We start from the raw sequence: 13,873 nt of genomic DNA on the forward strand, positions 1-13,873 counted from the left end.
TGTGAAGATGAAACCTCAGCTTTTGTTAATGCCTCTGCTCCCTGATACTCCAATCTCAAGGATCTATCCTGACAGAGATCTTTTGTCAAGTAATTTGATGAGCACTTTCAGAAAACTGTGGCTTAATAGCACTTCACTACTGAAACCACACGTAATGTTTGTGCAACAGTCATCTTCCACAAAGATATGTTCCCATGCAATAACATCTTCAATGCAGTCACATAAGCCTGAACTGAATTATGATCTATTGTACTTCTGAATAGGTTTCAGGAGGGGGAAAATCTGCTGCCATTCTCTCACTGTCTCCCTATCCTATATAAAATGAAGACAAGAGAGTTAAGATTAATGGAACTTCTTCAAGAATACACATTTAATATAAAGCGAGTGTGAAACCTGAAATATCTAGTCACCTTGAGATGGCTCCTGTGGATGGAGTCCAGTTATTCTTTCTTTTTGATTCATGCAGTGGACAATCATTGGTGGCTCATATCAAATACCATTTTCAAAGTTAATTTTGCAAGAATGTAACAGAAGAACATTTGCTAAATAAATATCTTTTAAAAACGCATTTAGGGTGTACTTCCAACTCCTCTGTATCAAGATGGTCCAAAGGCTCCAAACCTCACCAATTCTGTATGCAAAATGGGCCACAGAACAGATCTGCCAGTATTCAAAGGCACTGAAAGCTGCAAGGCCTTCTCAACACCCAAGACAAGGGCTTCAGAACAGAATGTTGATATCAATTATGTAACCAAGGAAAAGGTGGACAATAAAGGTCATCCTCTAGCTTTGAGGTCATTCATCTCAGAAAGATAAAAAGTTTTAATCTGCTCACTATTCTAGTAATTCCTTTTAAACTTCGTATGTTACAACCATTCTATAGGATATTTCAAAAAGGTCAGTCTGATATTTAGGTTCTGCCATTCTACTCCGTGTGTTTTTTGAGTTGTTTCTGTAACAAAGTCCATAGATTTAATCCTTATTAAGTTCATTTACCCACACTCAGAAAACAAGGGTAAACAGCTGCACCCTGCAGTAATGAGGAGCACAGAAGAACAATTAAGGCGAAAAAATGATGGCACTGATTTTCATATGCTTCTCTAGCTCTAAGAGATGAAATATATAGCTCACAGAATTTGCCAAAACAGTGTGCAGTGTTTAACTGTCAAGTAAGAGATCTTTCTGGTCTAGGAAATCTGATGGGAAGATTGCAAAAATGAAACACTGCACAGTACCTGCAAAAATGTAACAGAGATGTCTAAAAATTATAATATGATCGTGGTACCACTGTTATTTCCTATAAAGAAACTGCCCAGCATTGTTGTGCCGTGACTTTGCCATGACTTCATGTTTTGCCACGACTTTGCCATGACTTCATGTTTTGCCTGAATGTTTTTTTAAGAAAGAGCAAACACTTTTCCAGACAGAAAGTATATTTTTTAAAAATCAGTTTTTACCTTTCCATAGCTTCAAATCGCATTCCAGTTAATCGTTTAACTCTGTGGCTCCCAGGAAACTGCCGCCTTAGTTCCTGAAGACAAAACTATACAAAGAACCAAAAATACTACTGTGAATACAAACATCTACACAGAAAAAGACAACAAAAGAAAAAAAAAAAAGAAATAAAAAAAAGGCCTTGGCTGATAATTCAATAACCTGGAATGGCAGTTTTAAGTAAAAGTAAATACCAACTTTTGATATAAGCAACGCATTGATAAAGAAAGAGTCAGAAACAGAAACTCTGATAGAAGACTGGTTTTAAGAAATATCTTCCATACAGGTCATTAGATTCTGAGGCCTCCTTGGAAATAGTTATTTGCCTAGAAAATAAAACTCACCTACTAAAACAGCCCTGATACTATGAAAACTTTAAGTCTTCTCAGTTGCTGCATAATAACACAAGACAGTAAAAAAACAAAATAAAGACACTAAGAGCTTATGTGATACTTCTTTAATAAATGGATATCTCACAATGGAACAAACTATGCTAATACAAAGCTCTGTGTTTATTTTTAAAATAAAACTTTGAAATCCAAAGAAAATGTTTGTCACTGGCTTGGGTACAGCCTGCTGGAAGAAGAGACATAGGTTTTAACTCCTGAAACCAATGAGACACCTGGGATGGATAAAAAGAATTCATCACAGGAAGATTTCTCTGGATTAGTGAAAAAGGATGTTTGGTAGAGGGACTGAGTCATAACTTCCCCAGAGTAAAACTAACTTCTAACCGTATCATGAATGTGGCTAGATATCTAGCATTGCAGAGTTTGTAGCTGACTCATTATGGTGGGAGGCAGAACAGTCCACAGGCTCTCAAAGACACCAGTGGTTTGAATCACGTTAAAACCTTCACACTGAATCCTCCTCTTCTAGACACTTTATACAACTCAGCTTTGAAACTTGTTCTTCAGAGCTAAGGTTCTAGCAGAGGCCTATCGACATAATCTCTTCCATCTCATCACATCCACTGGTCAAAGAAAAAAGTACAGAAGTCACAATTTGTTTTTGTAAACAGGTTGCTAGAGTACATCCAAGAGGAATATTCACATCTCTCCCAGATGCTAAAAAACAAGGAAGAGAGAAAGGAAACAGTAACCAAAGTAGTAATGCTTAGCCTCAAGTAAGCATAGACTATTTTTATTACAATCAACTTAGTTTGCAATAGACCAAGATCTTAACAATGCAATTGCACATAGAAAGGCTCAGGTTTAATACAGAAATGGTTTACTGGCACTTTGAATGAAGTCTAGGTGAACTGCTGCTGCTCTAGTCATAAAAAATTACATTTACTTAGCAGCATGTTATATGATGTCTGAACTAATTAGTGAACGTTCTTAAGAGACAGGACAATTTACATGATACTCTAGAAAAGTAGTTTCACTTCAGCTTTTAAAACCTAAACAACATTATAGGCTTTAAAAAGAACTTTTGTGGACAATAAATCCACCTGTGGTCCAGTGATCAGGGAATTCTGAAGGATGGTGATTTTTAATATAAAAACACCTACTACTCTTCTCCAATGAAATGTTCAAATAACAAAAATTGTAACATTTACAATAATTGTAACATTACAATACTGAACTCCAAAATCTGCAGATGGGCATCTACATTTAAAAAAATCTCATTGACAATATGAAAGAACTAGTGTTCAAGTGCAGGAGTCATACATTAGATCTGACTACACAATCACTACCCAAACAAACACAGCAGCCAAAAGGCCAAAATAAACTCCCACAGATTACACTATCAGACACAATAAAGTCACAGGAAAAGTTGTGAGAAAGTCATGAACAACTCACTGTAACACAAAACAAAAAGTGCATGAATTAGTAACTACATCAGCTACATCTTCAAAATGTTCTGGACTCAGCAGCACTGAATATCCTCTTTTTAAACTTAACTTGTAATCCCCATAATCATTTATGTTATTGAGGACTGGCTCTGCACCACATCAATAATCTACTTTCGAGATTCTCTCAGAAACTCAGCAGTTACAATGGCAAATGTCATTTGTATGTGAAACTTTAATTTGCACTTAATTCGCATTCTGACTTTTTAGTCACGGGGTTTAATTTTAAAGGTCTGACAAAGGCAAAGAAATATAAACCTGAACTTCAGCAGGTAAAACACTGGTAGTACAAGTGCTGCCAAGGTGATTGCACTAAAATGTGCGTGAAACAACTGGTTGATTGCAGCAGAGACACGCATTACACAGTCAGTTTGTGCAGGACAGAAAGGAAACGAGGAAAGAAAAAGAAAAAACAAAAGTCAGATAAACCACTCTGAAAACTACCTCAGCCTTCTTATTTGGAGTAGATGAGACCTGTCCCCCTAAGCAAAATGCATCACAGCTGTCAAGAGCTCACTGCTGAAAAAACCAGAAGTTCCAGAGTTGTTTGTCTACTTTGGAGCTACAGTTGCAGTAAAATGCCACGTATGATGTTGACTTGTTTGAATTAACTACTTCTTTATTATAAATCAGTCAAATTAAAAACTAAGAAACAAGCCTAAGGTTTCCCTCTAAGCTTTTAACCTCCTTTCTGAGCTGCATATAAAACGTTGCATTCCCTCATCTCATTATTCCTTAAAGGGCACAGAAACTGAAATTTAAAATCCCTGCCAGGGTTAGTAAAAACAAAGAGTGTTTCACAACTGATCTTTCAACACTGGCTCCTTCAACAACTTTGTGAAAGTCTTCCTTAGAAGACCCTGAAAATAAGACCAAAACCCTTTTACATATAAATCAGGACACAGAAATGTATTTATTTAATCAGTAAGTCTATTTGTTTTTGTTTAAACAGACAGCTATACTACATTAGTATTTTCTTCTGAGGAACAAAAGAGAGGGAAGCTCAGTGGGTTCACAACAAGTTCAAAGTCCTGTGCTGTATTTTCCAGCATACTCCATTTTACCATATGCATTTGGGATGCAAGACAAACTTGTTCTGCCTACTTTCAAAATGGCCTTCTCCCAACTGCATCCTCTAGTCTGACTCCTTGCATTAAGTTTCACCCAAATGACATGAAGCTCAAAGACTTTATGAGGTATTTTGCCATCTGACTGAGAACAAGGCACTGGAGAAGTAATCCCCATGAAAGATATGGAGTCCTGGAAATGTCTTTTTACTTACAATAAGCTCAAGTTTGATGCCTTTAAGGGCACGAGACAAGCCTCTGGTTTCTTCTAACTGTTGTGTGAAGGAGGGGTAAAAAGATTATTAAAATTTTTCTGCAAAATACACTTTTCCTTTTTCCTGTTGATGCCTTTAAAGGATTAGCTAAGGTTACTTGGTTTTTTTTTCGATTCAGTGTTTTTTTTATTTTTAATCTAACGAACAGGTGTTATAGTTCAAAATAAACTAATTTTATCTAAATTGTTATTTGTATCATTCAAATAAATTTGCATACAAATTGATAAAACTCAAATATCCATTAATAATACTTTTATTCAACAATCACTTAATAATTTGGATTGCAAGGGCCCTTTGCAGTTCACTGCTCCAAATCCCACTCAAAACAGAGCCAGTTTCCAAGGGAGTGCAGGGCCATATCCCAATCTATTTTTATGCATTTCCAACAGAGATTCCACAGCTTCTCTGTGCCCTTTATCATAAAGCGTTCACTAAGTTTTTCCTAATATCTAATTGGAATTTCCTTTGTTTCAGCTTCTGTCTCACACTCTTTTTTCACATCTACAGAAACACGTGTCCACCTTTTTTTATACCTTCCCATTAGTACATATTCAAAGACAGCAATAAAATCCCTTCTTGGCTTTCTCAAGACTTAACAAACTCAGATCTCAGCTTTTCCTTATACATTATGCAGTCCAGCTCCTTACTCATCTTGAAGACCTGCTCCAACATGTCAATGACTTTCTTTGATGGTAGCCAACATAACACATGATATGTATGAGTGGACATTTTACCTCAAAACATTCAAAAAACCAATATAATATGAGAGGTTTTCAATAAACAAACACTCTCTGTACAATATGGTAACTTCAATATTATTCTTGACATTTAGCCCATACCAGAGTAGCTGTAAATATTTTCATGGCTATTGGAAGAGATGTGATCTGTCTAAACAAAAGTTACACATTAGAGAAGGTAGGTGGTGGCGGTTTCTTCCCAGAAGTGTATTTCTTGATAGATATTCTTTCCACCAGTCCAAGCTATGGAGTTCAGAATATCCAAAGAACTATCTGGAAGAGATACCCAGGACAAAAACGCACAGTGTGAAGGAAAAGTCAGTGTGAAAACTTACCAATGCCAGATCATCTCGACTGCAGTCCAGGGCAGCAATCATCACCTGTTCATAAATTATCCAAACTGGACAAAAAAGAGACAATAAATGAAGATAGTTGGTTTTTGCTTTTTTTTAAGATAAAAGGAAACACTTATAACATAAATAGGATTAATGAATTCTGTCTGTATATTTTTCCCCTTCTACTCTCATGGACCACTGCTGAAACAAGGACAAATTAAGAAACCGCTGGAATTAATTAAAAATATATGTAATCAATTTAGTGCTTTTAGTACTAAAGTACCTTCTGACATCTTGAAAGGCAAAAAAGCTCTAATTCTCTATTTTTTCCAACACTATAATTTCAATCTTCTAAACAGGTCCCCATTAGGACTTGCTCTCTGATCAGACCTGCAGAGCAGCCACTTTTCAATTTTTGCCACAGTGCTGAAGAACAGAAAATCAGTCAAATAATGGCTAAGTAATAAAAGTTTTCATATAACAGTCCAACTACAAATATAGCAAGCTAACAGTTCTAACAGGTAATTTTTACATCTGTTTTCTCTGCAGCCCATATTTGGGAAAAAAATAAACTTTTGGAATTACCGCAGCCTAATAGACTAAGAAAGTAATATATATTTTATCAATATCACATACAGAAAGACAACAAAAAGGCTGTTAAATAAAACAGAGACCAGAAAGAGATAATCAAATAAGACAATGGGAATTTTAAAAATAATGGTTGTTTACTCACTGTCATCTCCAAGTTTAGATGCATATTCATTAATTAACTCTTCTCCAACATCCACTATCTGTTCACTGTTTCGGTAGTTTTCTTCCCTCCATTTCCTCATTTTATCACGCATATCTGTGGGCAAAGGGAAGAAAAAAAATTATATTTACAGATAGTAATAGAATTTTAATGTGATTTCTGGGAGATATGCATAGGAAGAATGGGTTTAGAGAGCAACAGACCTAAAAATGTGACTCCTACTAATGTTAAAAAAACTACTAGAGGACAGATAGGTGTACCAGACCTCTGAAACCCTATTACACAAACTGTGCTCATGCTCTAATATAATCAATCCACCTTCAAAGTTTGCAGTCTCTCATGAAAGCAACATATGCACTAAAAAACCCTATACCTAGTTATCCAATAAATAAAATTTATCCATGATTAGGTAAAATAGGCTACAAGAGATTTCTTCCAAGTAGTTTCACACATTTACAAACAACACTAAAATTGCATTTCTGTTACAGTTGAATAAATTTCCTATTGAAGTATTAGAAAAACTATTATAACTTTCACTCTAAAATGAACCTAGACACTCATGGAGAAAGGAGCTCCAAGAAGGGCAGACATGGAATTGAAGGCTTTCTATACCAGAGAAATGCCCAAAGGTATAAAAAATACCACTGTTTATCTAGGCAAGACAGAAAAAATAGTTTATTTTAGCATTAGGATTTTTGTTTCAAGAGTACATTTACTATGCATCAGATCTCCAAGAGAGCAGGCACATTCATGAAGTCAGCTAAAGAGCACTACCTAGCCTAGGCTTTATTTATCCTCTGGACCAGGACATTGCTAAGACTGTGATTTTATATACACATACATTTATATACATGTAGATGATCTATATACAAGAACAGATTTTGAGGAAATGTAAGGAAAATAGTTTTCATTACTAGATAGTGGTTTTACTAATAAGAAGGTACCAGGATAACTATTGCCAATATTTTTTAAAAACTTTACAACAGCTGGAAAAACAAATACAACGATAGACCTAAACACTGTCAGTTTTTCTTGCACTTCAAAACACAGCTAATGTAAATGACAGTTAAAAATTAAGCACTGAATGTTGTTCCATCTACCTGAAGTGATCTCGGTTCACTTATAAGACTGTTATTGTGCTACATTTTGTATTTTGAAATTCAACCAAAACCACCACAGTGTTACATTTCATACGCACAGGCAAAGTTAAATGGTTCTAGACACATGATGGTCCCTGGAAATTCAACGTTAGACAGCAAGAATGTGAGAGAACACAAACATTCACAAAAGCTGACAACTTAAATGCCTAAAAATAAATAAGCTGTCTGATTTCCACACACTCATTTACTTGGAAATTATCAATCCCTTCATTCCAGTGTGATTCCAAATGGAATAGCGTCTGAATTGTGTATTAACAGAATGCACATTTACCATTCATCACACAAGTACGGCATTTACAGCAATACAAAAACACCTGCAGGACAGTGACTAGAACATCAGCTGATGACTGAAAAATGAAGTGAAGAAAAAGGTTCTCATTAATGTGAATCTATTGAAAGACTTCTTGGTTTTAGAAATACTGAATTTTATGTAAAAGGTAGAAGAAAGAAAACACTAAAAACTACAGTAAAACTTACACAAGGCTTTTTACAATGTTGTCAAACAATGAATTTTTTACTAAGAAAGCTATCCAAAGACTCAGACAATAACTTAAGTTTGGAGACATCTAATACAAGGCTGGGCAGGAGCAATCAGGGATTTCAGGGGGAAAAAAATGTATGGTACAGAAATGTGTAGTTTTAATTATGACTTCTGCCACATATATAGGCGGATGGTGAGCAACTGATACATTGGGTTTTCCTAAACTGGCAATCTTTGCACATATTAATCAAAACCTTACAAGTTCAAAGGAGCAGATGCACTTGCCACAATGTTTGCTGTTTCCTAAAAGACCATAAGCAGTCTACTGCAATCCAAGAGACACAACCTGGGTTTTATTTTTGTGTCTCTTAAGGTGTCAGTTCATTTGGCCTGAGCAACCAGATATGAAGTAATCCTCCTGTAATGCTTATACTTTCCTTGATGAGTTGGATCATAGTTTTCAAGTCCTTGACACCTAAAGCACTCAATGAAATGAATGAAATTACCACTGTTGGTACAGACATCCCTTGCAAACTCCAAAATGTCACCTTGACATACAGCTGCTACCACAGTCGCTCAGGGACCCCACGGCCATTATATTTCCAGAGCTCATTTGTGTACTGTTCCTCTGCTACAGCCAGCAGATCTCCTACCACAGCCCACCTCTGTCCACTCTCACATGGCAGGTGCAGGCAGAGGCACAGTTGGCTCAGTGGGACGCTGAGGATGCTGCCACTAACCTTGACAACTCAGCTGTCAATGGGGCCTCAACTACAGCAAAAAACCCCAGCAACTCACCTTTGTCTGCTGTAACCCCATAAATTCATATACAAAACCCAGAGCAAACTAATCTGTCCCTTTGATTACAACTCTAAATTAGGAATAGCTAAAAGAAAGCAAAGACAGCACAGAACAGAACAACAGCCTCAACAACACTTAATTGCACACAGATTATGATGAAGATAAAATGATTTCCTACTCTTTCCAAACAAACAAAATATGAATTGAGTTCCTAAGTCACAGGAAGGAAACAATTTTGTCATCTGAAGTGGACTCTAATGACTAGGGACATTAAAAATAGAAGGGTGGAAGTTTTTAAATTCATTAGGAACTTTCTCTTTTCATATATAACATGTTCCCAGATACATGCATTTGCAAGAAAATGGCCTCACATATATGCTATTTTAAGAAGAATTCCTTGGAAAAAGTATCTCACATGAAAATGTAATGAAAATTCTTAAAGTGCCTCTATTTAAATAGTGCAATTTTTAATACAGAAAACAGCAATACTAATTTAACAATACAGAGAACTTAAGCAACAGGCATAATGATCTAATAGAAATCTTAAAAAAATACTCTTCACTTGTTTTCAATTTATATAAAGAGAAATCTAGTTTCGAGAATATGCCATTCCTTTCTCTTTTTGGTTTTGATATCCAGGGAAGAGAATTATTGACTGAGAGTTGCTGTGACAGCACTCAATGATCTCCACAAAGCTCAGCCATCACTAGCTGAAAGTCAACCCTGCTTCATTTTAGCAGGGTTTGAGATGTTAATGCCACAATGCTTCTCTGCAAGGTAAAGAAAACTTAGTTTATTCTGTCCAATTCTGACAATATGTCAGATGCATTTTCTGTGAAAGCCAATTGTTATTTTAATAGTTCTTCACTATCATGACTGGTGCTTGTTTGCAGATCACTCTAATTCTATGCACAGAGACTAACTTGTGTGCTCCAAAACCTGCTCCTAAAATGAAGTTACACAGGTGTTTCCTTTCTTTTAACATTTCCATTCATGGCACAAATTCATCCTCAACGTACCACTGACAATATGATAAATATTTACTCTATGAAGTTCTATGCAGCTCAAGAAACTCCTGGTAAGAGGCTGCACATCATCAGTTGCCATCTGATGTGCTAATCTACTACATCATGCTCCTGTGCCAGACCTGCAGTTCTTGGCTCCCTGTCACTCCACATAGTTTCTTTAATACATTAAGGAAGCAGGAAGTATGCCATTTTCCATAGGATAAATAGCAACAGTGACCACAAAAAAGGAGCACATATCATCTTTGTCTCAAGTAAATAAGATGTAAAATATATGACACATAACCATATATAAGCTTCTCTTTTAATACCATAGCATCCTGAATCCATATTTGGATCATCTAAGTCCATCAAGACCCTAAAGTTAACTGAGAGGTTTTCCTGCTCCACAGATTTCCAAATACACTTTAAAGCTTGAGACACAGCAACAAAGTAAAGAAAGAAAAAATAAAGACAACAGCTCCAACAGTGGAAAACACAGTTATTTTCAGCTATCTTTCCTAACCCCCCGTACAACATATTTACCTAACAACATTTAATCATGGTTAAACTCCAACCTCTGTCTCAAAGAACCTCCGTAAAAGCCAAAGCAAGGTACAAACTATTTCATTTGTCTCATGTTATTCTACTTCCCAAACCTTGAATCACACATTCATCTTAGAGCAGTATGTAAGTATAAAACATCTTGTTTAGAAAGGCCTGAGTATATATTTTTTAGATAAATATCAGTCATAAACCTGGTTTCACAGAAATTGAGCATTTTAGAAAGATTCAAAATGAGCTACATTAAATTCCTAGAACTGTGTTCAAGTTCTTTGCTAGGGCCTAGGTCACAACAGTGCTGGGATCACCCCACCCATGAAAAGCTTCATTGCACCAGGGATCTGTTAAAGCTCACAGAGAGAAAAGACAAAAACCTTCTTCTTTAAGAAGAGTCTTTCCATGACTCCACTTGTTGTTGCAGGACTCCACTTTTCATCTCTTAAAACAGAGATTAAAAAACCCAGAATTTTTCAGATGTATGGTTTTAAAGTGGAGACAGTCCCTTGTACTAACACAGATCTTCCCCTACACACCAGCCCTTTCATTTAGACAGAAGAAGATACCAACTGAGAAGCTGATATGATAAAACTCACCAGCTGGTCCTCCAAAATTCCTCATTCTACACACCCATATGCAAAACTATACACGCAGTGCCACAAATGTCAATCAGAACTCTTGGAAATAGAACATGGGAGGATATTTCTAAGAGTAGGATGCTAATCTCAGCATAAAGTAGCCAAGTCCAAAAGCAGCAACCTTGAGCATTCTACACCTGGCCTCTACATAAGAGGATACACTCCATAATGCTCTCAGCCAAAAAAACTAGATCTAAATGTACAGAGATCTGTCCACAGTGCACATTACCCATCCTGCGAAAAAATCTCATTTCTTTTTTCAATCACTGATACCTGACGACAACAGGAGGAAAAAAAACCCCACCTAAATTCCTGGGTTTTTTAACAATGGCTGCTTAAGCAAAATAAAAACTGGAAAAGTTTTTTACACAAGGTTTTCTAGAGCACTGGGTAAGTCTAAGAATAACAGCAGCAGTGTTAACAACTTGCAATCTCCCTTCCCAAACAGCAGCCTGCCTGCTCTCTATCCAAGCTGAGCTTCACACACCTTTTCACAGGAGATATAGAAGAACAGGCAACCAAGCTTTTCCCAATAAGTCAACGACATCATGGTGATGCAAGCAAATACCAGAGCAACACTACCTATAAACTGACCACCAGACAGACTGGCAAGCAAGTCCACTTCTTCATCCTTATCCATCCAGTTACAGTACTATTTTCTCCAAAAACAGCTGATATATTTTCTGAGATTAATGCAATTTGAGCTAAAAACTTAAGGTGTCAAACTCCATTTTGTTTTTTCAGAGTCCTACAAAAAAAAGTGCAAGAAAGACAGCATAGGCACTATTTCAATGAGCAAGTTATAGGCATCTGCTAAAATACATCCCCTTCAATATTCCTCCTCTTATCTACAAAACCAAACTAAGTAATGATTCATGATCGGGGAATTATTCTATTACTCAATTATTTCTTCACAGATTGGCAGTAAATAAATGAAAACCAACGATCACACAGCTTCTCTCTGCATTAGCTTCTCTGCCGTATGTGTGTAGCATACGGTACACAGCTAAAGGTTCCCTGTTTATGGCCAAAATTATGGAGAACCATTGATTTATTCCTGATAGGAGACTGCAATGGGCTTGAGTGCTGTCTTGAGCTCACATGTGAACACGTACTGGTTATGAAAGGACCACTGAGAATGTCGAGCAAACCTCAAACAGTATTGATATATGAAAAATAAATCACCATTATGATCAAGCAGACATGAAAGCTACAAAGATCCGAGGGGCAGGATTTTAAAAAACTTTTGTGTCACTTCAGAGCTTCTTGAGAGTTCCCCCAGAAACGCTTATCATCAAATTTAACGAAAATATCAAGTTAATTTTCAGTTCACCAAGAGATGAACTATGACACAAACTGCTGACCCAGCCAAGAGGCCATTTTCTCTTGGTGGCGCTGTGTTCTTGAGGGGGAGAACGGGCAGCGGGAGGGCCCGCCGCCGGCTCCTGGGGACGGGGGGGTCCGAGCCCTGGGGACGGGGGGGTCCGAGCCCTGGGGACGGGGGGGTCCGAGCCCTGGGGACGGGGGGGTCCGAGCCCTGGGGACGGGGGGGGTCCGAGCCCTGGGGACGAGGGGGTCCGAGCCCTGGGGACGGGGGGGTCCGAGCCCGCGAAGCGGAGGCGGCCGGCTGGGGCATTCGGCGGGAAGGCTCGGGGAGGCCGGCGGGGCGCTCCGGGCGAGATGCACGTTCACCGCCGGACCTGCGGGCACCTAGGGGCCGAGCACTGTTGGCCGCTCAGGCGGGCCGGCCGCCCACAGCCCGGGAAGGCAGAACCGCCGCCCCTCGCCCCAGCCCCCCGGGCCCGCCTGGGGACCGCCGGCCCGCCCCGGGCCCGCCGCGCTGCGGGGCTCCGGGAGCGCCGCCTATCCCCGCGCCCCGCGGGCCGGTCGGTGCCGGCACGGCCCCTGCCGCGGGAGGGGAGCGCCGGCTGCGCGGCGTTACCTTCCCAAGTCACGTCGTACATCTCCGACACCTTCGCCATCTTGGCACCGCCCCGTGACGCGCGCGCTGACGAGCCCGGCCGTCATTGGCGGGAGGCGGGAGCGGGGCCGGCCCTGAGTCCCCTCTGCCCCCGCCTGCGGCGTCGCGGCCGGGAAGAGCCCCGTCCCATGGGACGGGAGCCTCCGAAGGGCTGGAGCTGGCGGGGCCGGAGCACCGGGCAGCCGGCGCCTGCCCCGCCGGGGCTCGGGGCTGTGCCGGTCTGTGTTCACTCCGGGGCCCCGCCGACGGGGCACCTGCACGATCCCCGGTCCTGTCCCGCCCGCAGGCCGAGGGGTCTTGCCGGGGTTAAAACCTCTGAGCCCAAGCTGAGGGCTGCAGGTTAATTTCCTGTTTTATATTCCACATAACTTGGCCACGTCCAGGTTGTGCACCTGGAACGCGGCGCGCGAGGAGGCGCCTGGTGTGGTTTGGGTCCGGCGTGAGAAGTGCCCGAGGGATCCCTGCCCGGGATCCTGGAGGCGCCACGACCCGTCAAGAATGAAACGTCGGTTTCTCTGCAGCTGCCCCAGACCCGCCATGGGCAGTGAAACACCACGTAACAAATTCGTGTCCACGGGTCGGAGGAGCCCTGAGGGGGTCACAGGCAAGAGTGGGGCCGTGGGCCGCCAGCCGTGCCCACCTCTGTGTCCTCTCCGCGGTTTATCTTCGACATCGCGGCTTCTGCCGACCACCAGACACAAAGATGGTTTCTTAGTAAATGAGGCTCCCCGGT

The 13,873-nt window shown here is 39.9% G+C and overlaps 1 protein-coding gene across 2 annotated transcripts in view; it reads right to left on the minus strand.

Annotated features, from left to right (window-relative positions):
* Positions 1–13,228, minus strand: part of EMC2 (ER membrane protein complex subunit 2) — a 38,012-nt gene extending 24,784 nt beyond the window's left edge. Inside the window, exons 1-4 of one of the 2 annotated variants that reach the window (XM_064646689.1) lie at positions 13,102–13,228; positions 6,497–6,610; positions 5,764–5,828; positions 1,458–1,543 (exon numbers count right to left, since the gene is read on the minus strand). In XM_064646689.1, the coding sequence (XP_064502759.1) occupies positions 1,458–1,543; positions 5,764–5,828; positions 6,497–6,610; positions 13,102–13,141 (305 nt within the window). In that variant the 5' untranslated portion in view covers positions 13,142–13,228. Of the gene's footprint in view, positions 1–1,457; positions 1,544–5,763; positions 5,829–6,496; positions 6,611–12,523; positions 12,555–13,101 lie in introns of those variants that run through there. The other variant, XM_064646697.1, reaches the window with a different exon arrangement.
* Positions 13,229–13,873: the final 645 nt, after the last annotated feature.

Source organism: Pseudopipra pipra, chromosome 1, assembly GCF_036250125.1.
Source record: "Pseudopipra pipra isolate bDixPip1 chromosome 1, bDixPip1.hap1, whole genome shotgun sequence".
Lineage (NCBI taxonomy): Eukaryota > Metazoa > Chordata > Aves > Passeriformes > Pipridae > Pseudopipra > Pseudopipra pipra.